This window comes from Anguilla rostrata, chromosome 19 (assembly GCF_018555375.3).
Source record: "Anguilla rostrata isolate EN2019 chromosome 19, ASM1855537v3, whole genome shotgun sequence".
NCBI lineage: Eukaryota > Metazoa > Chordata > Actinopteri > Anguilliformes > Anguillidae > Anguilla > Anguilla rostrata.
The window spans coordinates 12,080,659-12,102,080 of record NC_057951.1 but is presented as its reverse complement, the minus strand read 5'-3'; the positions used below and the strand labels follow the sequence as shown (position 1 = coordinate 12,102,080).

At 47.2% G+C, this 21,422-nt stretch overlaps 2 protein-coding genes across 5 annotated transcripts; one reads left to right on the top strand and one right to left on the bottom strand.

The window, feature by feature from the left end:
- Positions 1-295: 295 nt before the first annotated feature.
- Positions 296-17,099, top strand: lmf2a (lipase maturation factor 2a). Of its 4 annotated transcripts, none has more exons than XM_064318545.1 (15): positions 296-520; positions 3,129-3,382; positions 4,255-4,283; positions 5,430-5,623; positions 5,969-6,147; positions 6,238-6,376; positions 7,289-7,426; positions 7,593-7,698; positions 8,066-8,162; positions 8,548-8,730; positions 9,240-9,408; positions 9,731-9,839; positions 10,316-10,424; positions 10,705-11,030; positions 16,724-17,099. In XM_064318545.1, the coding sequence occupies exons 1-14, from the start codon at positions 427-429 to the stop codon at positions 11,023-11,025; spliced, it is 2,121 nt and encodes a 706-aa protein (XP_064174615.1). In that variant the 5' UTR covers positions 296-426; the 3' UTR covers positions 11,026-11,030; positions 16,724-17,099. The 4 variants fall into 4 exon arrangements, with proteins under 4 accessions (XP_064174615.1, XP_064174614.1, XP_064174616.1 ...); XM_064318544.1 differs by lacking the exon at positions 16,724-17,099 and adding an exon at positions 11,418-13,232; XM_064318546.1 differs by lacking the exon at positions 16,724-17,099 and having other exon boundaries at positions 7,292-7,426; positions 10,705-13,232.
- miox (myo-inositol oxygenase) lies at positions 13,376-18,248 on the bottom strand. Its single transcript, XM_064318547.1, has 10 exons — positions 18,128-18,248; positions 17,599-17,679; positions 17,362-17,442; positions 16,743-16,905; positions 16,102-16,169; positions 15,078-15,187; positions 14,857-14,924; positions 14,427-14,476; positions 14,139-14,251; positions 13,376-13,857 (listed from the first exon to the last, which is right to left on the bottom strand). Exons 1-10 carry the CDS (start codon positions 18,143-18,145, stop codon positions 13,749-13,751), a joined length of 861 nt encoding a protein of 286 aa, XP_064174617.1. The 5' UTR covers positions 18,146-18,248; the 3' UTR covers positions 13,376-13,748.
- Between the last annotated feature and the right edge of the window lie 3,174 nt (positions 18,249-21,422).

The following is a 21,422-nucleotide window of genomic DNA, read 5'->3' as shown; positions in this document are numbered from 1 at the left end:
TATATTACTGTACAATTACAAAATACATCGCTGTGAAAAGTCCAATAAGTAGGCTATATTTGCAACATACTGTCACACTGTAAAACGTGCCCAACACACCTTAAGTATTTTGAGAACTATGTTTTGTCTATTGCATGCATTTAACATTGAAAATCATGACTGCAAAATTATACTTTATAATTATACTAATGACAATATTATTAAACAATATAGAAGTAAGCAGCAGCAAAGCATGGTGACCGCACATAATATAAAACGCACTGCTGAGCGCGCCCAAAAGATTGAGTACTGCGCAGGTCTAGGAAATAGAAGCCACGCCTTCGCGTTTTCCACTTTTCCAGGACTGGGGGACCTGTTCGTAAACGACGTGGCTTTATATTAAAGATAAGAAATTTGCACAGATCTTCACGCAGCGAAAGCTTTAACATGGGGGAAATTAGGCTACCGAGACACATGTTTCTGTGGAGCATGTCTGTTATTTACTTGTTTGCTTTCGCATCCCTTTACGTCCAGATACCGGGTAAGAGGTTTATTCCGATTTTTTACTGGTTTGCAATAGCTGACTACCGCAAGTATGGACTACCGAGCTGTTGCAACGTCGTAGGAAATTTGCATTAGCATGGAAGTTTTGCAGGTGATGAGGGGTCCTGCGTCTAGTTTTCCGATGGCTAAACACGTTAAAAAAATATTTAAATCAGTAAATCTGTATGGAGTTACTTTGATTGCCAGTATGCAACATGCAAACATTTTGAGCAGCGTGATCCATTTTAGTAGTGTGTAGCGTTAATGGCTGTTCATCACTTTAGTATCATTTAACTTTCGAATAGTCTTTTAAAGCATTTTTTCGAGCAACTATACTTAACTAAACGTAACGCTGAGCAACAGCCCGACCTCCGTGTAATGTGATGTAAAGCGTTCACCATCAGCTGTAGATGTGAGATTTAAAGTAACATTTCCTAATCTTTCATGTGAGCTATGCTGAATCTTCCTGTATGCAGACCACATGAGCTGAGAGTCACTGTATCCAAAACCGGATGCAGTATCTCCCCGAGACCCGGCAATTCATTTTTGTCTCCCTGTAGAGAACATGAGTCGCATGAGTCACAGAACTAGTGGCTGGTCTTAATATAAACAGCCATATATTCCTCAAAGCCTAAACCTACACTTCAAGGGACACTCAATAAAAAAATAAAATAATAATTTTGAAAACATTTTCATTGCAACATTTTTTGTCGCCCAAGACACTTTTAGTTTGTCAAAAAAACAAAAAAAACATTTAAGCTTAATGCTGAAAAGTTGCCAGTAAAACCTTAACTTCAATAATCTCAGTGTTTCACACCACCTTTGTGGTGTTGAGCAGTTGGCTTGAGTATGCTGCCTGGAATGAACACTGCCAACAGGAAGTTGTCACAGTGCCCCTCCAATCTGAGTTCAAGTTTACAATACAGATACAGAATTTGGCAAGATATTCAGCATTGTGTATCTGCAGGTCCATAGGACGAAACACCACTGTATGTGTTGGTTATTCATTAACGTTTATCTGTAAGATGCTGTTAAGATTGCTAGATCTGGTGAAATGTCGGTGCGACCTTAAGTACGTTACCGGCAGCCCGCTGGGCACGGTATGATGTTTTAGAGAGTCGCAGACTTTACCGGCGTGAGTTGCGGCCTGAAGTCGCTCGTCTCTGACAGGCAGCCTCCCCAGGAACCCCTCCCTTTCTGTGGCTTGGAGCCTTGCCCATGACTGCCGAGTCACATTGTGAAACCAGATTATTTCTGATGTTACTTTCATAGAGCCTTCAGTGGTGAATGCATTCATGGAGATTTTTCTAGTCAACAAGGTCGAGCGTTGGTCCTGTAACCTGGTTCGGAGGAAATCTACCTGTTACCACTTGGGCTGCTTCTTCATACATTTTATCAAGTGATAAACCCTTAGTCTTTTACGAGGAGAGACCTGGGAAACGTGGAATCATTCGAGAGAGTTTTGAATTTCAAGCATTAGGTAAACCTTTAGGAGCCCCTCTCGTGCTGCTCAAAACTCAAGCCCAAGTCCCCCTGGTGTTCCACATGACCTTGGAGCAGGGTCTTCAGCCAACCTTTTTGCATTTCCTTCTAAGATTGTGTTCTCGTGTTTGTATTGCAAGACTAGGCTTGCTTGGACTGGTCCAGTTTAAAGCAGACCGGGTTTTTTCTACTTCAGGCATGCATCTTTTTGTCTGTGCATGAAGTACTTGCACTACAATTATGTCATTTTCAGAAAAGTACAAATTGACACTTTTATTGAATTGCAGCCTTGTTGGGGGGGGGGTGGGGGTTAGGGTTAGGGTTGGGGGGGTGGAGGGTGGAGGGTGGAGGGGGTGGAGGAGAGAGTGTGTGAGAGATTGTGCTTGTGCATTCGGACCATTGCACCACAGATTCAGCAGACTCGCTGATCCTTAAATAATCTGCAACGGCTTGTCCGCATACCGTAAAGGTCACTTAATCTTTGTAGTGTGACACCCCCCAAACATGCCTTTTGCACTAGAATGTGCCTTTCCCCTCAGTTTGAAAGAAAAAAATTATGCAGCTGCGTTACATTGTCAGTGATTCTTTCAACAGCATAACCACACTGTACATTTTTGACTAACTTGGCACAACTTATTCTTTGTGACTCTGTGATCTGTGCTTGGTCAGTGTTGGGCTCCCATTCGTTAGCCTTGCAGTAGTTCCCTAATGACACAAGCTGTGGTGATGCCTTAATGGATCTGGTTTTGTAGACTGGGGGTGCGTTGAAACACGGAGGCAGCAGAAAGACAGAGTTAGGAAGGCAGTGCGCTTGTCCTGGGATCCTCGGCTCTCTAAACCTGCAGTTTGTTTGCTGACTTCAGCTTCAGACACTTCAGAAACTTTTGTCACCGTGCGCTGATGTACCCATAAGCCCTGCTTTCAAAAATCCTCTCATCCTTTCAGCGAACCGGCCTCTAACTCGCTGTACATCGAAATCGAGGGCTTTCCTATTTGTTTTTTTCTTCGTCACCGTAGCTGGTGAAAGCTGTGAAGCAGAAAGAGCGATTGCAGCGGGATGCGCAGTCATGCGTTTTTGTAAGCCCCTGTTCCTCTGTCTTCCTCAAACCCCCCCCCTTTCCCAGGTCTCTATGGAAACGAGGGAATCCTGCCCGCGCGCTGGCAGATGCGCTACAGTGGGAAGCCCCTGCTGGAGCAGCTGCAGGACTCCCCCACGCTGCTGTGGCTGGCCCCCCACCTGGGCCTGGACACCCAGCAGGCCATGGAGCTGCTCTGCCTGCTGGGCGCCCTGCTGGCCTTCGGGGCCATGGTGCTGGAGGCCCTGAGGAGCAGCATGGTGTTCACCTGCCTGTGGGCCCTGTACCTGTCCCTCTATCAGGTGAGTGAGACAGAGAGAGAGTGTGGGGGTGTGTGAGAGAGAATGTGAGTGAGTGTGTGTGTGTGTGTGTGGCCCCCCCTCGCCGCTCCCAAATTTTCATGCCAAACACGTCTCTGCTCGATCACTGTCTCACTGGCTGCCAAGAGCAACCATAAAAAAAATACGACCAGAAAAGTGCTTTGGCTGTTTCTCTCCGCTGGAATCCACAACAAAACACTTCCCCTGTTTACACGATCTGACTCACTAAATCTGATTTGAGAGACGTGTATTGCACAAAAAATTACTAGTGTAATGATTATAGCACCCGATTAGACACAAACACGTATGGATAACGTTTGACTCGCGCTTAACGCAACTCAATTGTCTTTATTTTAAAAATAAATAACTCCCTAGTAACAGACATATTAGTTCCCTGGGGCTTTTTTTTGTTGCCGTTTGGGTTTGCGATGACTGGCTCATTATGACACATTTTGAGAAAAAGGGAAATAAGGGGAAAAAAAGGAGTCTCTGCACTCCCACTCTTTCCTCAGCTGCGCAACCGGTCATGTGACGCAGGTCTTTGAAGCCAACGCGGGGAAATTACCCGCCCGACAATGCTGGCTGCAGGCCAGGCAAACCCAGGGTTAGGCGAGGCGACGGACTGGGTCGAGGAGGACGTCCACTTTCAGTGCCTGTTCCACAGCATTGCAGTGCAGTTTGTGTGGATAGAACAACACGTACAGATCAGATAGGCCCCTTTGTGTTTGTGTTTGCAATTGTGTTTTATTGTATTACAGGTGCTCTTGCATTTCTCCCCATTCTCTCACCAAATGAAAATGTTATGTAAAAACACACGCTTTCACATCAAACCTAACCTCAGTCTCCATTTTCAGGTTGGTCAGGTCTTCCTTTACTTCCAGTGGTAAGTTCAAGGTTTTCCCTTTTTCCTTTAATGACACCTCAGGCCCAGATATTAATCAACAGTAAGGTCCAGTAGTTTGAGTAAGTGCAGGCTCAGTGAAATTCCTGGTTTAAGAAGTCTCGCATGCAAAGTTCATATCATCCAGTGTGTTTGCAATGCAGTTTTATTACAGGTCAGCATCATTAAAAGTTTGGGAAATGTAGTTTATCAGTGCATTTGCTGTCGAGTGTTATTTAAGGCAAATGCTGTCTAATCACTGAGAGATCAGACACTGTTAGCAAGCCGGTGGAGCAGTGCTTCTGAGCCTGGGCGGGTCGCTGTACAGAGGCCTGTCGGTGCTCTGCCCCCGTGCGCCGTCGGCGTGGGACCGGTTCAGGCTGTACAAGCGCTTCACTGAAATTCAGTGTGTCTGCGAGGCTGGCGACGCAAGCGAACCTGGCATGTAGAAAAGCCCTTCTAAAATTGTGGTGTTGTGTGGGGGCTGTGGTGGTCTGATGTCTGTTGGACTGACTTTGAATGTCAGTTGTCTTGGTGATGCCCATTGTTGTGGGTGTGTGTGTTGTTGTGTGTGGTGTGTGTTTGTGTGTGTTGACTGTCTGTTGGTGACTTTGTCTGCTGTCTGTTGTGTGTGTGTGTGTCATGCTGTCTGTGTGTTTTGTGGTGTGTGTGCTGTCTTGTGTTTGTGTGTGTGTGTGTGTGTGTGTGTGTCTGTTTGTGTGTGTCTGACTGTCTGTCTGTGTGTCTGTCTGTCTGTGTGTGCGTGTTTGTGTTTGTGTGTGTGTGTGTCTGACTGTCTGTCTGTGTGTCTGTCTGTCTGTGTGTGCGTGTTTGTGTTTGTGTGTGTGTGTGTGTCTGTCTGTGTGTGTCTGACTGTCTGTATGTGTGTGTGTGTGTCTGACTGTCTGTCTGTCTGTCTGTGTGTGCGTGTTTGTGTGTGTGTGTGTCTGTCTGTCTGTCTGTCTGTCTGTGTGTGTCTGACTGTCTGTCTGTGTGTATGTGTGTGTGTGTGTCTGACTGTCTGTCTGTGTGTGTCTGACTGTCTGTCTGTGTGTATGTGTGTGTGTGTGTCTGACTGTCTGTCTGTCTGTCTGTCTGTGTGTGTGTGTGTGTGTGTGTCTGACTGTGTGTGTGTGTGTGTGTGTTTAGGGACAGCCTCCTGCTGGAGACGGGCTTCCTGGCGATCCTGGTCGCTCCCCTCAACCTGTTTGGGCGCAAGTCGCCCTCCAAGCAGCACGACTCCATCACCTTCTGGCTGCTGCGCTGGCTGCTCTTCCGCCTCATGTTCGCCTCGGGCGTGGTCAAGCTGACCAGCCGCTGCCCCACCTGGTGGGGTCTCACAGGTGAGGGCCTCACCTGCTGGGCTCGTGTGCAGACGGTGTGGGACCCGAAGGGGGCGGGGTCTGTGCAGGGGGGGGTAACTGGTGTAGAGGAGGGAATGGAATTTGAATGTAACCCCCTGTCCTGACAAGTAGATCTCTCTCTTTACTGTGTAAAACTGCTCAGGTAAGGGGCTTTGTGCCAGAAGGACAGAGGTGGGTTAGAAGCTTTTTTTAACCATGTGTGTGCTTGTGTGTTCATGTGTTTGTAAATGTGTGTGTGTTTGTTGTTTGTACATGCCTCTGTGTCCATGTGTGTGTGTGTGTGTGTGTGCGTGTGTGTGTCTGCGTGTTTCTGTGCTCCCCCAGCTGTGACGTATCACTATGAGACCCAGTGCATCCCCACCCCTCTGGCCTGGTACGCCCACCAGCTGCCTGTGTGGTTCCAGAAGCTCAGTGTGGTGGGCACCTTCGTCATCGAGATCGCCGTCTCCTTCCTCTTCTTCGCCCCTCTCAGACGGCTGCGGCTGGGTGCCTTCTACCTGCAGGTGTGTGGCGTCACCTGTTCGCCTCGCACCCTCACAGAGCAGCGCTGGGCTGTGGGTGACCTCACCTTTCCCCCTGATCTTCGCCTGCAGGTTCTCCTCCAGGTGCTCATAATTGTCACGGGAAACTACAACTTCTTCAACCTGCTCACCATCATGCTGTGCTTCTCCCTGCTGGACGACGAGGCCGTCAGCTCCTGGCTCGGGCGCGGCAAGAGGAAGAAGGCCAAAGGTAGCGGCAGAAACGTCCCGCTGGTTTCAGACAGATCCGCGTGGCTCACTGGCCTGGGGCCCTGTCCCTCAGCCTGTCTGCGGAGTGAATGGGAGCGTGCGGGTACACGCTGCTGAGGGTGGGTCTTGGAGTTTTGTCAAGCTGTCTGGAATGTGCGCCGCAAGGCCCCTGTGACGGCTGCCGTTTCTGGAGGCCTTGTGGAAAGGGCACGGGTGTCTTTTTACCTCACTGTGCACCTTTCAGCTTCAGAGAGAGATGCTGGAGGCCTGTCCCATTCAATTGATTAACCCTGTATGGTGCCGCGTCTCAAGTGCGTGATTAGAACGTTCTTGCCTGAACATTCTAATGCTGATGTCACAATCACTGCTGGTAACTGAATGCAGTGGAGTTCTACCCAGTCTCACCTCTGCCAGCCTGGCAGAAGCCTCTGTCCCTAAAGGGCCTGTATGCTGATTCCAAACAGTGAGGCGGCTCCCCCACGTGGTTGGACTGGGGTACTGCATGGGACAAGAACCTGGCAAAGGCATCGTATGACTAGCTTTGGCAAACTCCACCCCCAGGGGCTATGTAAAATTAGTCTTTGGTTTCTGGCTTTCAGAGTGTCACCATATAAATTTAGCTGTGTGTACGTGGGCATGCCATTAAAGGCAATTCAATTAAAACATGATGTCTCTCCCGTTACATGCTGGAGTTTGGGTTCATTGCAAGCAGTAGTTATGGCCAGTCATCTTTTGATAAATGTTGTGAAGCGTGCAAAGTCCTTTTTCAAGTTTTAGTATTTAATGCAACTGGCAATTGTATATTTTCTTTTATTAAGCTAGACCCAACAGACGCAAAAGTGTTCTCATATATTCCCCATAGGCATTAAAAATGCACATGAAAAGATGCAGAACTCCTCTCTCTTCTTGTCAGCAGGCTGGCCCGAGGCCCTTCTGTCGTGGGCCGCTGTCCTGGTTGAGCTGGGCGTCTATGCGCTCATCATCTATGGGGCTAAAGTGTACTTTCAGCTGGACATCAACTGGAAGAACAAAAGCGTGTCCTCAAAAACCGGTATGTGTGCGTTTGCACGCCTGCTGGAGGAGTCTCTTTTTACATTACTGTTTTCAGACGTGTGGAGGTCACAGAGTTGTGCAGATTGTTGCTTTTAGCTCGCCTGTGAGACCGTTTGGTGTAGAGTGACAGCCATCACATGAACCTGTGCTCTTTGCTTCTCCAGCTTTCACCTACCACGAGTTTAACCACTTCCTGAAGATGGTCACTCCGCCCAGCATTTGGATTGGCGTGCTCTCTCTGACCTGGGAAGTAGTTACTGCCATGTTCAGGTGAGGTTCTTATCGTTTCTGCTTGCCCTGTGTTTGTTTAAATACCGTCTTACACTAAGACATGTAGCTATTTTATGGCAACAGGCACTGTTACTTCAGACTTATCTGCATGTTAATGATGTGCTGTGAAGTAAAATTTATTTATTTTTTTTTCATTCATGGAGATTGTGTGTGTATTTAACCTATGTTTGCTGTACTAACAGCAGTTGTGTGATTACCTGTGTCAAAGCCGGTTGTCGAGGCTATGTGCGGTTGTCATGGGCACGTGTGGTTGTCGTGGGGCGTGTGCGGTTGTCATGGGCGCGTGCGGTTGTCGTGGGCGTGTGCGGCTGTGCTCTGACACAGGTCCGTGTGTTCTGTCCGTAAGGTGTGCCTGTGTGAGGGGATTCTTCTGGAAGCTGTGGGCCACCGTACAGTGGGCCATCTTCGCCACCGCAGCCGCCGGCATGTTTGCCCTCAGCGTGGTGAGTCCCTCAGGCCCCCTGGGCCCCCCTCCCATCCCGCTGAAACGCCGTCGGGGGGCACTGCTGCGAGAAGGAGGTTGTGGGTTTGAATCCCGGCTGGCCTCGGTGTGGAGTTTGCGTATTCTACCCTGTGTTTGTGCGGGTTTCCTCTGCATGCTCCGGCTTCCTCCCTCAGTCCAAAGACATACTGGCTCCAGGGCTCACTTGCGAGAGAGATGTCAATGTGACTACCTTGCTTTAATAAAGGTTATATAAAATTTGAAATTAATGAAGTGTTGCACCTTGTGGGCACTGAGCTCAGATGGACCTGTTTTGATATTCCTGGGCGAACAAGCCTGACCCTGTGGCCTTCCGCTGTGGCCCGATTGATCCGGCCTGTCCGCAGGTTCCCTTCACGTTCATCGAGTACGAGGCCAACAGCAACATCTGGCCAGCGGTGCGGCAGGCGTACGAGGCGGTGGACGGCTACCAGCTGGTCAACTCCTACGGCCTCTTCAGGAGGATGACCGGCGTGGGCGGCCGGCCGGAGGTGGTGATCGAGGGCAGCATGGACAAAGTGACGTGGACGGTGAGAGGAGTGTGTGTGTGTGTGTGTGTGTGTGTGTGTGTGTGTGAGTGTGTGAGTGTGTGAGTGTGTGTGTGAGTGTGTGAGTGTGTGAGTGTGTGAGTGTGTGTGTGTGTGGTGGTGTGTGTGTGTGTGTGTGATGTGTGGTGTGTGAGTGTGATGTGTGAGGGGAGGGTGTGGTGTGTGAGTGTGTGAGTGTGTGAGTGTGTGTGAGAGAGAGAGTTAGAGTGATTCCCAGGTCATCCTCACCAGTAGTTCAGTTGTTCAAGCCCTGGATCAGGTGTCTGTATGGAGTCATCTCCCAGGTTTTCACTATTTCTCAGCGCATGATTGGTCACTGACTGGTTAATTACTTGCCTTACCTGGTTTCCTGGGTCAGACCTGGTTGGCTGTTGTCAGGCCCTGTGTCTCTGGAGAATCAGGGTTGCAGACCCCTATGGAGAGGGTGTACTGTCACAGAAGGGTTCTAATGAGGTCATTCCCCCCCCCCCCCATGTCCTTTTTGCCCTCAGGAGATTGAGTTCATGTTCAAACCCGGGAACGTGAGTGGGCCCCCCCCGGTTGTGGCCCCCCACCAGCCCCGGCTGGACTGGCAGATGTGGTTCGCTGCCCTGGGCCCCCACGCGCAGAGCCCCTGGTTCACCAGCCTGGTCCACCGGCTACTGCAGGGCAAGAAGGATGGTGAGTTTCCAGCTCTCTGATTGGTGGGACCGGTGCTAACTGTGTACTAGCTAATGTGGACACAGAATTTAAAATTTAACAGTATCCATTTGTAAAGCTGGATGTATATACTGAAGCAATGCTGGTTAAGTACCTTGCTCAAGGATACAATGGCGATTTCCTAACTGGGAATTGAACTTGCAGCTTTCCGGTTACACAGCCAGTTCCTTAACCGTTACCATGCCCTGCCGACCTCAGTGTTGGGCCTCAGCCTCGCAGAGGTGAGGTATAAACGCAGAGGTGTGAGGTATAACCCGTGCCCTCCTGGGTTCCTCCCCCCCAGTGATCGCGCTCGTCCAGCCGGAGTCGCAGTACCCCTTCGCCCGCGAGCCTCCGGCCTTCATCCGCGCCAGCCTCTACAAGTACTGGTTCACCGAGGCCAGCGAGGACGGGTAGGGCTCGCCGCCTCGCTCGCACCCGCGCTGCTGTGGCCTGTCCCAGGAGCCCAGCTCTCATCCGCCGCCACGGACCGGGACAGCACGCCTGAGTCTCACATTTACAATCTGACTGAAGCAGGACGAGGTCCCGGCACTTTTAAACAGAGCATCTTCCTCCTATGCTTGTGCATAATGACCCAGCTATCGCCAAATGTTCTCTCAGTGTTACTGGAATGTTGTGTCAGTGTTGTGACATTGCCACTGCATGGCAGCAACATTGAGAATGTTTTGTGTTGGCTGGGATGAAGGACTGCACTACCTTTTAGTAAATAAATCTTTTTTTCTGGAAGCTGTGGACCATCCCGTTCAGATCATAATTTAGATCAGTGTTTGTTGTGTCATCTGTTGCCATGGGAACTGGTGGTGTTATAGGGGAGATTGATCACACTGATTGATTGTCCGGTGCTTCTTGCGATGCTGTGTTGGGACAGGTCTCTACCTCAGCAGTGGTGGAGAAGGAAGTATGTGGAGGAATTCTATCCCACGGTGCACCTGGGGGACCCTACCTTAGAGAAACTGCTCAGCGAACTGGGAGTGAAGGTAACATTTAGTGGTGCAAGGCCTAAGCCAGGTGTGGGGGGGGGGGGGGGGTCATTCCCAAAGGAACAATTCTAATATGTATTTTTATTCCATTTTTCTTGTTCACCACTATTTATGATTACAGTGATCTGATATGATCGCTACAGAAGTAGTGGCTGTGGGGCGCTGCTGTAGTGTGCTGTGTGTGCTGTAGTGTGTGTGTGTGTGTGTGCTGTGTGCGTGCTGTGTGTGCTGTAGTGTACATGTGCTCAGCTGATGACTGTGTTCCGCTTTTCTGAAGGACAAAGGGCCAATTCAGCAGACGCCGGACGCCCCGGTCCCCCAGGCCCTGAGGCTGGTGCGGGAGCACGTCCAGGGCCTGTCCGGGCCCCTGGTGCTCTGGTCCCTCTTCGCCACGGGCGTGGCCATCTGCCTCCTCAAGGTGCTGTTCTCCGGACCCTCCAAACCGGCCTCCGCCGAGCCCAAAAGCAAGAGGCCCAAGGACCCGCCCGCCGCCTCGTCCGACAGGAAGGAGCACCGCGAGGAGGCCCGGCCCGACAGGAAGGACAACTCGGAGGAGAGGGCGGCCGATTCCGACAGGAGTCCCAGGAAGAGGAAGTGATGCGGGTGGGTGTGGTCCTCTGCCAGGCAGAGATGCAGACGAGAGGCGGTCGCCGCTTCCTCTGCCCAAATGAAAGATGGCGCCCCGGCTCCGGGTCACTTCCTGTCCTTAACACGAAACCGCATTCTTAAAAACGCTTTGCACTTATCGCTCCTGTGTGTCTGGGTCATGATATTGCACATATACTGTTTAATTCAGACATACTGCACCCAACGCTTCTTCTGAATGTCAGAGCAACAGTAGCACTTCAAAAGAGCTGCTGGCTTAGATCTCTGTTTTGACCTTTAACAAGGTAAGAGCAGTAGGTCCGCAGTGCCTAAATCGCATTACTGTATCTTCATCCGCTGTGTGCATTATATATTTGTGTGTTACACTGAGGGATATTTTTCCAGGTTCACAAGTAAGCTGGTGAAGAGCTCTGAACAGGACTGTCCGCCCTGGTGGGGAAGGTCTCTGCTGGTTTTCACTGAGTTAATCCTGGAGTCTCTTCTGCGCTGCCATTGGACGCAAACACTTCCTGATTTTGAGTTCGCTGTAAGATCTGCCCGCATCATAAGACAGTATCTGTCTGTTTGAGCCCAGATGGCAGAATTCTCAATTAGTGTTTTTTTTTGTATCCAGTCTTTCACAGTTAACCAGCCTTGTATGAAATAATTACTTACAGCTATCACAATATACTCTTCTGTCAGCTTGTGGCCTTCTTTAAAATGATTTTGCCTTCCCCCGCTACATTATATATTGCTTTTTCTCACACAGATTCTGTGCTGTTATAAGTGGTAATTAAGATGTTCTCTTAGCCAAATATGTGGAATTTTCTTAGACTTAACCACATAAAAACTATCTTTAATTTGACTGAAAGGCAAAATGTGTGGTATAGTGTCAGATAAGGTAATCGATAGTCCACTACAGATGATTTCCCCCCCGTTTTATGAATATTTGAGGATGTCCCCAGTATGTTGGGACACGGTGCCTTCCTGTGACCGGGCTGTGGTTCTGTTGTAAAATCACACGTGTGAACGGTAGAGGCTTGGATGACCCTTTTCATTGCCTTAGAGATGCACTGCATGCTTCACAGACTCAACCGTTCGGCTCTGGGCAAGGCGTGCTGTAAGTGTGGGTCTTACGGGAATTATCAGCAGAACGTGTAGTAGTTGGATGGAAGGCTTGACATATTCGATTTTGTATAACGCGCCTTCTGTAGCGCGTGAGGATTGCCGATGTCTTTGTGCCACACAAATGGTGCTCTTTGATTGGCCGAAGTGCCATATGATGAGCCTTCTGTGCCGATCATACTCGAGTGCAGCGTTGTCTACTGACTTGCAAAGCAAGGAGATAGTTCTTGCATTGTTCTCGACCAAATCATTTCCCACTTCGTACCAAACAGAAAGCACCTTAACTGTAATGAGGAGTGTATGCTGTTATAAATATGTGAGAACCACTCCTCAGAATTATCATGGTGGTATTTGCTAACGCTGCATATGTGCACATAAGAAATTTGTGAACACTATTTTTGTGAGTGTTGTTAAGGATGCTTTTGCCCTGGGGAATGAACGTTCACTTCACCTGCTGTGTACAGAGTAGGCATTATCTCCCTATGTATTCTAGGCATACATTTACTAAGACCTTTAGCATATGCAAAACCTTTCAGCAAAACTAATAACACAGCCAGTGATTGGTGCACAACAAATACCATGACCAATCATTGCTCGTCATAGGATTGGGTGCACATTTTGTGTGCTGCTCTCATTACCTCAAATTTACCTTTGTGCGCATTATTAGCTTTCCCAGGGTATTCAATATTTGTGTCACAGAAAGGTGGCTTGAGGACTTAACATTATGATGTCGGAGACACCATGTATACACTGATCACCATTAGGCTACTACAGTCTTTTATAGTTCTCATATTGTGGCCTTTTTTCAAGTTTTCAAATCGTGTCAACATGTGCATCTCTTTGAGACGCGTGTGTGTGTATGTTTGTTTACAGTTTTCACGAACCATCATGAAAATGATATTTCCAAATTCAAAACCAAAACTTTATGCAACATTTTTATTATTACTTTATAGAACTCTGCACTGCCCACTATGCACATATCAGAATGCCTCTTTCCCCTTAATTAATCCAGTTAGATACAGATAAGCAAAGGCAGCGTGTTCATGTTCTGTATCGTCTATTTATAATAAAGATTTGGAGTATTGTCGACATTCATCTGCCTGAATAATCATTTTATAAATGTTTCATCTTTCCTCTTTTTAAAACTTTTAAAGCTTTGAGTACCATTTCTTACACCATCAGGAGTTCATTTTGAAAGTATAGAGCTTTTTTTTTTTTAGGAGAAATGAAAATCCTCATCTGGCAAAATATTATATGGCAGCATAATTGTGTATATAGTTGTATTAAACTTCAAGTGTACTTAAGCATTCTATTGTTATTCGAAGGCTGCTCCTTATCCCTGATTTGATTGGTGGGTATATGATGGAAGGTACAGCATCTTTCACTGCTGATTGGGTCTCGCAGTATTCCAGAATGTCCTCAGGTACTGTACTGTAGCTGCAGATTAATGGTATGTACACATCAGCCATTTCATTGCGTGGCCTGTTCACCAGGACGTGGCTGAGAAGCTGAATTGAAGCAAAGAAACACCTCTGGAGAGGTTTGAATCCTGGTCTTGGTCATGTCATCGTGTCGTCCTTCCACACAGCAGCTGTTTTTCAGGATGGCCCCTCACCAGTGCAGCTTTCCTGGGCAGTACTTGTCGATGAGGGACTGGTAGTACGGCTTCAGTTTCTCCACGTCTGGCAGTTCCGGGTTCTTGGTGTACAGGTCGAATTTGCTGTGGGGGAAAAAATCCACACTAGCACATGTGTGTATGATAAGGGGCATGGCTACCTAAAGGGCTAGCTTCTAGATCAGCCGATAGTGGCTACCCAGCAGGCTAGCCTGTAACTCAGCTTATAGGGGCTACCTAGCAGGCTAGCCTCTAACTCAATTTATAGGGGCTACCTAGGGGGCTAGCCTATAGCTCAGCCTATAGCAGTAGGCAGTGTACTAAGAAATGTCGTGCAGGCACAGCTGTGGAAATGGCTTAACCTCGACCCCCGGATCTGTACGTACTTGAACTCGGTGACCCAGGGCAACATGCGGAGGTCCTTCTCGTTGCAGAGGTGCGTGTAGTCTCCATGGGAGTGCCAGGGGTAGAAGGAATGGAACCGAATCATGTACAAACCCTGTTGGCATCAGAGAGAGAAAGAGAGGTTCAAATGTGAAGCAACAACAGAGTTTTTTTTTAGGTTTTCTGGTCTGCTTGCTCGATGTAAGTGTAATTTATAGAAGATTATTATTATTGTGCTTGATCCCTGGGGGAGTGGAAGGGAAAGGAGTGAGCTTTTTCCATGTACTTACCTCCTCTGGGATTGTGCATTTGTTGAACTTCAGTACCCTGTACAAATATTCTGGAAGGAATGTGAAACAGCAGTGAGATTTAATCATTCCACGGTTTAAAGGAGCATTATGACCGGAGTGTGTGGTCATATTCACTGTAACCCCTAGATGGCGCTTGTGGCTTGCAATATGCTTTGCTGAAGTGGAAAAGAGGATTGAAGAAAAAATCGTAGTTCCGGAGACATGGTGGACCAACTGCAGTGTGCTTAGCTGGAGTTTAAACTTCGGTTTTAAACCCATAGACCACAGAACTGCATCACAACTGGAACAGCTAATTCTCATTGTACAGTTTTGTTGTCCAGTGGTTATGCTGCTCTATGGTCTTGGGTTCAAACCTGAGGTTTTTAAATGGAAGCTTGTTCAAACTGTAAAAAAAAAAAAAAAGACTCACCATCATGGCCCCACGACATGAAGATTTTGTCCAGGCCGCATTTGGGCTCGTACATCCCGTTTTTAGTGCTGCAGAGAGGGATCATGAGAGGGGGGTGAGTTCAGCGCAAAAAAACCCTGGTTACTGTCACTAAGGGCTCTTCCCCAGTCGCCTGGGAAGACCGCCATTCAAACAGTGGAGAAACACGGGAGCTGTGCTGCAGTGCACAGAGGGGACTGTACTTGTAGGCGGCGTTTCTATCGTCCGGGTTGTCTGCGAAAGTGGAGTCTCTGTAAACGATGGAGTTCTGGAACCGGCAGCCCACGGGGAAGGTGTCCCCCACCACCGACCACTGGGGAACACATGCGCAGGAACTTACCGTATGGACCAATTCAATCTACTGCCAACCAGGGGTACATACAGTACGCAAGCATATGGCACCATTTACTGTATGGACCAATTCAATCTACTGCCAACCAGGGATACATACACAAGCCATTTACTGTAGGGACCAATTCAATCTACTGCCAACCAGGGGTACATACACAAGCATATGGCACCATGTACTGTATGGACCATTTCAGTCTACTGCCAACCAGGGATACATACACAAGCCATTTACTGTAGGGACCAATTCAATCTACTGCCAACCAGGGGTACATACACAAGCCAAATGCACCATTTACTGTATGGATCTATTCAATCTACTGCCAACCAGGGTACATTCAAAAACTAGCAAAACAAAGCAGTGTGCGATTCAACCTTGGTTTTTGTTATTACAAATAAAATTTGACCCTCTACCCTTCTTTTAGGGGGATAATAAACATGTAAATAATTTATAAAAGGTGGTGATGATTTTCATTTTGGTGTTGCTGTAAATGACTTCATCAGCCATTGATTAGATTTGTCTGTCTTAAGATGAAGTTTATCTTGCATGCAATAAGGAGGGAGGGATAAGTCTCTCATAGTAACTGAGGATGTTTCTCGCATAGATTGTAACTGTGGCAACCAGCCCTGGTATGTACCATCCTGTAGGTCTTCATTTCAACCGTAATCTGGCACACCTGACTCCACCAATTAGCAGCTCAACGAGATCTCTAGCTGTTGAGGTGTGCGTTGTTAGGGTTTGATTAAAAACCTACAGGATGGTGGATCTCCAGGAGCAGGGTTGGTTACCACAGGATTATAACATGGGTCTAGCCCCCAGCAGCACAGAGCTCTGAGGCTTGTTCACGTCCACCTTTGAAGATGAAGGGATTTACCCACCTGGGGCTCTCCCCACAGAGCCATCATCTTCCCAATGTCATGGACGAGCCCCACCAGGTGGAACCAGTCTGCAAGGGAGGGAGTAGGTGCAGTTCAGTGGCTATAACGGGTTACTATGGTAGCTGTTGATTCCAAGCAAATAATTATTACTCAAAGAATTATTCATCTTAAGCTTAGAGAAGAGGGGATGGGAGCTGGTCGTGCAAAGTAGAAAACTCACGTACTGTACCAAGAGATGAGACTTACTCTGCTTCAGGAGGGATGCAATACCTACAGGCTTTTAATTACATTCAGACACCATACCATCCAACCCTAATTAGTCTTTCATTACCTGAACCAATTCATCAGCATTCTCCTGTTCTGAGAAAGTCAGTGGTTTTAAGTTGAGTTTGGATACCTTTAGGGGTTTTAGAGCCCTGCTGTTGATCTAAATGATAACCAGCGGCGATTTTATTCCCAACAGGCAATGAAATGCTGCAAAAATGCTCAGCCTGGTGTCAACTCTGACAGTTCAGTCAACACAAACCGAGTGTGTGTGTGTGTGAGAGAGAGAGTTCAGTAGGCATGCTGGGCGCGATGCTAAAGCAGCTGAACACGCTGTACTGTGCGTTGTGCTGTGCAGCGAGTCGGAGTGGCCTGACCTTCATCCGGGTGCTCCCCGCGGATCCCCTCGGCCGTCTGGTAGGCGTGGAAGGAGTTGGGGAAGTCCACGTCCGGGTCCGACTCGTCCACCAGCTGATCCAGCGCGTCCAGGGCCTCCATCACCGTCAGCGTGGTGTGAGTACAGCCGGCCCACTCGGCATGCTGGGAAGGGATAATGCCGCACGTACTGGCACAGCTGCCTCACTCTCAGTGTCACAGCACGACCTCTGGACCTGACACTCTCGACTGAGGATTTACAGTAGAGCAGGGGTGTCCACACTATGGCCTGGGGTCCGTACTTACCGCTAAACTAGAGTGGTCATTAAAATAGTAAACATAAATTTTTTTTTTTTTTTTTTACAATAGTACATAATAAATAATATATTTGGTCCACTAAGCGTTGAGCCGGCTTAAACTAAGAGTCCTAAGGGTCCTCTGTCACCTCAATAAACACAATAGAAGCAATCAGACAAAAATGAATAAAACAATAAAAATCAATAAATGATATAAAAGAATGACAGAGACTGCAAATAAATAAGTAGATAAATAAATTAGTTAATAATCGATACATAAGTAAAAAATGAAATTGAAAAGAAAACTTGTCAATACTGGACAGACCTTCCTTTTGACGAAGTCCACTGTTTGGTTGGTGTGCATCAGCTTGTAGGTGTTGTAGACTCGGTCATGAAGGTCTCCGCTCTGGGAAGCACAGGCACTCAAACTGTGAGACCTTCAAACGCTCTGCTCAATATGGATACGATGCAACACGAGAGACGGACACAGCCTTTTACTCAAATGAAAATGAACCGTCTCCGAAACGCTTCGGTGAGGCTGAGTTACTTTAATAGTCTTTACCTCAAAGTTCCTGTATTCCATTTTTTCCTTGGCATTTGTTGCCTCAGGATTTGGCTGATGTGCCAGAGGAGAGACTGGTCCCTGTTGAGTAAGGTGATTATTTTGTTGTTCTTTGTAATTTGCTATTATTTATTTCAGGCAGAATCCTGAATTTACATTACAGTAGCTCCAGCTGCTGGATTTGTTCATTATTAACCATAATGTTTTCTTTTTTGAAAGAAAAAAGTTAGTGTGAAACCTTATAACTCTTAATAACATACAATTACGATATACCTGCAGTTCTGTATTTATTACATTCATTTACAAAAGACCTTTACATATTTTAAACAGAATATATTGCAATATATTGCAATTATTTACAAAACTTTACAACCAGTGAAATGCATACTAAATTATTCTTGTTTCTAATAAATGACAACATAAGACCAAACTAAGTTAGACATAAACAGTATTAAAGTAAAATTGATATGTGTTCAAAATAAAATTTTCATTGTTAAAAGAATATATCAACAAACAAAACAATACGTACACTGTTGACGACTCTCATAGTTTATCGTTGAGCGTTCCCAGATGACCAGGGGAAGCTAATTGAACAGTGCATGAGACTGACCCCAGTCAGTGTAACTAGCCCATTTAAAGGGTGAACTGTCAGGATTCATAGTCCACCTATGGCACACAGACAGTGGTGACAGTTTAACTGACAGTTTATTTGGCTGGGTCAAATACCTGAACCTGGCCATGTTTTTGAAGAAAACCCCCAGTGTTCCCACCACACAGAACTGGTTTTCACCAGTTGGACAATGACACTGTTGTTTTTGCAATGATCACTTTTTAATGAAGAAGCTGCTGGTGCCTGTCCTTACCTGTAGTCACTGCTTGTGTAAAATTTAAGATCCTTTTATTTAAGAGCCCACCAGTGAGACAAGCGCTCAGTTTTCTCCGCTGCACTCTGGCATCAGATCTTACACCCCAATTTGTGCTCCCATTGGGCTCATGTGAACCCCAGCAAGGAACAAGATGCAGCTCCTGGAGCCTTCTGGACCTCAGTGTCCCTCTCCATCTTCCAGCCAAGAACCACAATTAAAGTTAGGATGCATATCCCAAAAATCAGCTGAGAACCATTGAGAAAACACAACTGAAGTTAGGACCCATGTCCCAGTTCCCACAATGCCGAGCGCTCGGCATCTGATCCTGAAAGTGCTCGCGAAATAGCGTGCTGCAAAAATTGAAGATGCTCTTATTGATCTTTGTGTCTCACCATGGGTGCACCACGATGTATGGTAAGGTTATGTGCTTAAGTTGTTTCATTATTGTACTTTGGCATGATCGTTAGGCAAAACATTAATTACAGTTAATTTTTGTGTTGCTGGCATTGCTCCAGGGATATGCATTTATGTCTTACTGCGGTGCTCTTGCCAATATTCCACAAAATATTGGATATGATCCAAGTCTATTGACCCAAACAGGGTCAATGAAGTTTATATAACTTATATAACTCGCCTACTTGTAAATTATTGAAAGGTTTTCTTTCTGTTCTGGAAAGTCAAAATAAAAGTGTGTACATATTCACAGAAAATATAACCACTGAGGTACATTCAGACTGTAAATAAGTAAACAGGTCCTGCACATGTTGTGACGAGCTGTGTAAGCGTCATGTTCCGTACTATCTATGACCTATCAAATGACCTTTCCCGAGGTTGTTTGTCTCGATGCGAGTTTTTATTTGCATTGTTGCGGGGAGTCGGGGCAGCAAACAGCCATGTGCGTTCTCTGCATGGTATGTCGGTTAGCAACCTTTGGGTACACCCCTCTTTGTCATTGGTGGGCTGAGTAAGCTTGCACTGATGAGATGTGCTACGTGCTGATTGCGGTTGCCAGACGTTTGGTTTTCAACCGGAATGTCCGATTTTCAAATAAATTTGTATATATATATATATATATATATATTCGGTTTGTGGTCCTGACCGGACAATGTAATATCCGGTCAGAGTAACTGATGAATGAAATTTTGCATTAGTATCTAATGAATTTGTGCATGTACAAGGCATTTTGATGCCTCCTGCACCAGGATACACATACTTACGTGTGTAATAAGAATGTATTAAGAGTGTAGTTTTACATATTGGCCAACAGAGGCCCCTCTCAGCCTACCTTCTACCAAAAAGACTGCGCGTTGCCTTCTAAAAAGGACTTACAGTAACTACCATGAACAAGTTACCTGGTCCTGGGGTATTTATTTTTTAAACTGTATTTATTTGTTTATTTTGGGGTGGTGGGCTTGGGCTAATACTGCTGGCGTATAGGCGCTCTATTTGGTTTCTTTTGTTATTGTTCTTCTTTGCTATATTTTTCAGTTCAGGTCTGGTATGACCATCTTGCTGCTTTTTATTATAACTGTCATATTGATAGAGGGCCATCCACCATGAGATTTTGCTTTTACTCAGTCACCCTGTTTACCAGATTTAATTGATAACCGGTTGATTGATAACTGGAACACCGCCAGGCTTGATTGCGGCCAGCCCTGTTGAATCTTATCCTAACTCATATATCACCTTACCATCAGAGTGAAGCAGTCACCACAAAGCCCCTTACAAGCACACTATGGTACACGATCAGAGAAAACGACAGAAGAGATGAGGGGGGGGGGAAAAGTTCAGTCTGGTCCGCGTCTGCTCCTGCAGACAATAGGGATTCCATGTGTGATGATAGGAAATCCAGAGCTTTTTTTTCCCCCGAGCTCCCCCAGGCAGTTTTTTCCTGGGGGTGGAGGCCTGCGTGTTGGGCTGCACGTATTTGGCAGGCGCTGCGTTTGGGATCGTGGCGCTGAGTCACGCTCCGCCGCGTCTGAGGAGGGCCGTCCGTCCTCCGCGTGACCCCCCGGTGCTGATGATGTCACTGACGAGCCGTCGCGTTGCTCCGAGGGCCGCGCTGTAACAGGAGGAGGTCCCGCAGGGGTTGCCCTTTGGTCTCCGTTTCCACAGTAGCGCCACACAGCAAGACCAAGAGGTCAGTTTGTGGGAAGATGTGCACAGACTGTAATAATCCCATCCAAAAAAAAATAAAATAAAAAAGCAAGCCCCAAAAAGAGCTCTTCTCCATCGGTATGCTCCTGCCCCCGTGGGGTGTTATGTTGGAAAGGGGACAGCAGAGACGGCTCCACAGCTGGAGGTCATTGAAGGTGACAGGAAGTGCAGCGTTGATCCCCGTGCCTGAACCCAGTCCCGTCACAGACCCTGGTTTACACACAGCTGTGCGGGACGGCACCCGGCAGGCAGGGGAATGGATTAGTCATGCGCTTCGGTCTCGTGTGGAGCGTGTGGACGCGCACGTATGGAGTAGGGAGCGTGCGAGGGGGTGTCGGATTTCGCCTTGTGGGAGCACGTGTCGGGACGGGAATGCCTGCCACATTTTGTCATAGCATTTTGGATTCTTGTGGTTGCTTTGTAAGAAGAGAAGAGATTCTGCTCACTTGCAAGTCAGTCTGTGTAATGAATGATTAAGCACCAATATTTCAGAACCAGGAAACTTTGTTATTAGTCATCCGAAGGCGCAAAGAAATTTTGGGGACACCAGGAAGACGCTCCACTCTGGCGTCCCCACTCTTCCCAATCGAGCAGAATTTCCCCAGATTACAGCACCTTCCAAGATAAGTGCAATCCCCCCATTCCCTAGAATTCCTGAGTAATGGCCTCGATTTCACAAAGTTGTACACCACAGAACTGAGCTGTTGTAGGATAGCAGACATGTGGAAACTTGCAGACACCACAAAGACAGTTGGATTTAATTTGACATCATTGTAATTCATTGGTGGGGCTACATCGCCT

What these genes read in the sequence shown, in the direction of transcription:
- miox (XM_064318547.1), bottom strand. An exon ending in TGGAATACAGGAACTTTGAG is followed by an intron (nt 17,443 to 17,598) that starts GTAAAGACTATT and finishes TGTGCTTCCCAG; the next exon opens with AGCGGAGACCTTCATGACCG. An exon ending in AATGCACAATCCCAGAGGAG is followed by an intron (nt 14,252 to 14,426) that starts GTAAGTACATGG and finishes TGATGCCAACAG; the next exon opens with GGTTTGTACATGATTCGGTT.
- lmf2a (XM_064318545.1), top strand. Translation starts at nt 427, where the DNA reads ATGGGGGAAATTAGGCTACCGAGACACATGTTTCTGTGGAGCATGTCT. An exon ending in GTCTTCCTTTACTTCCAGTG is followed by an intron (nt 4,284 to 5,429) that starts GTAAGTTCAAGG and finishes GTGTGTGTTTAG; the next exon opens with GGACAGCCTCCTGCTGGAGA. An exon ending in ACCGAGGCCAGCGAGGACGG is followed by an intron (nt 9,840 to 10,315) that starts GTAGGGCTCGCC and finishes GTGTTGGGACAG; the next exon opens with GTCTCTACCTCAGCAGTGGT.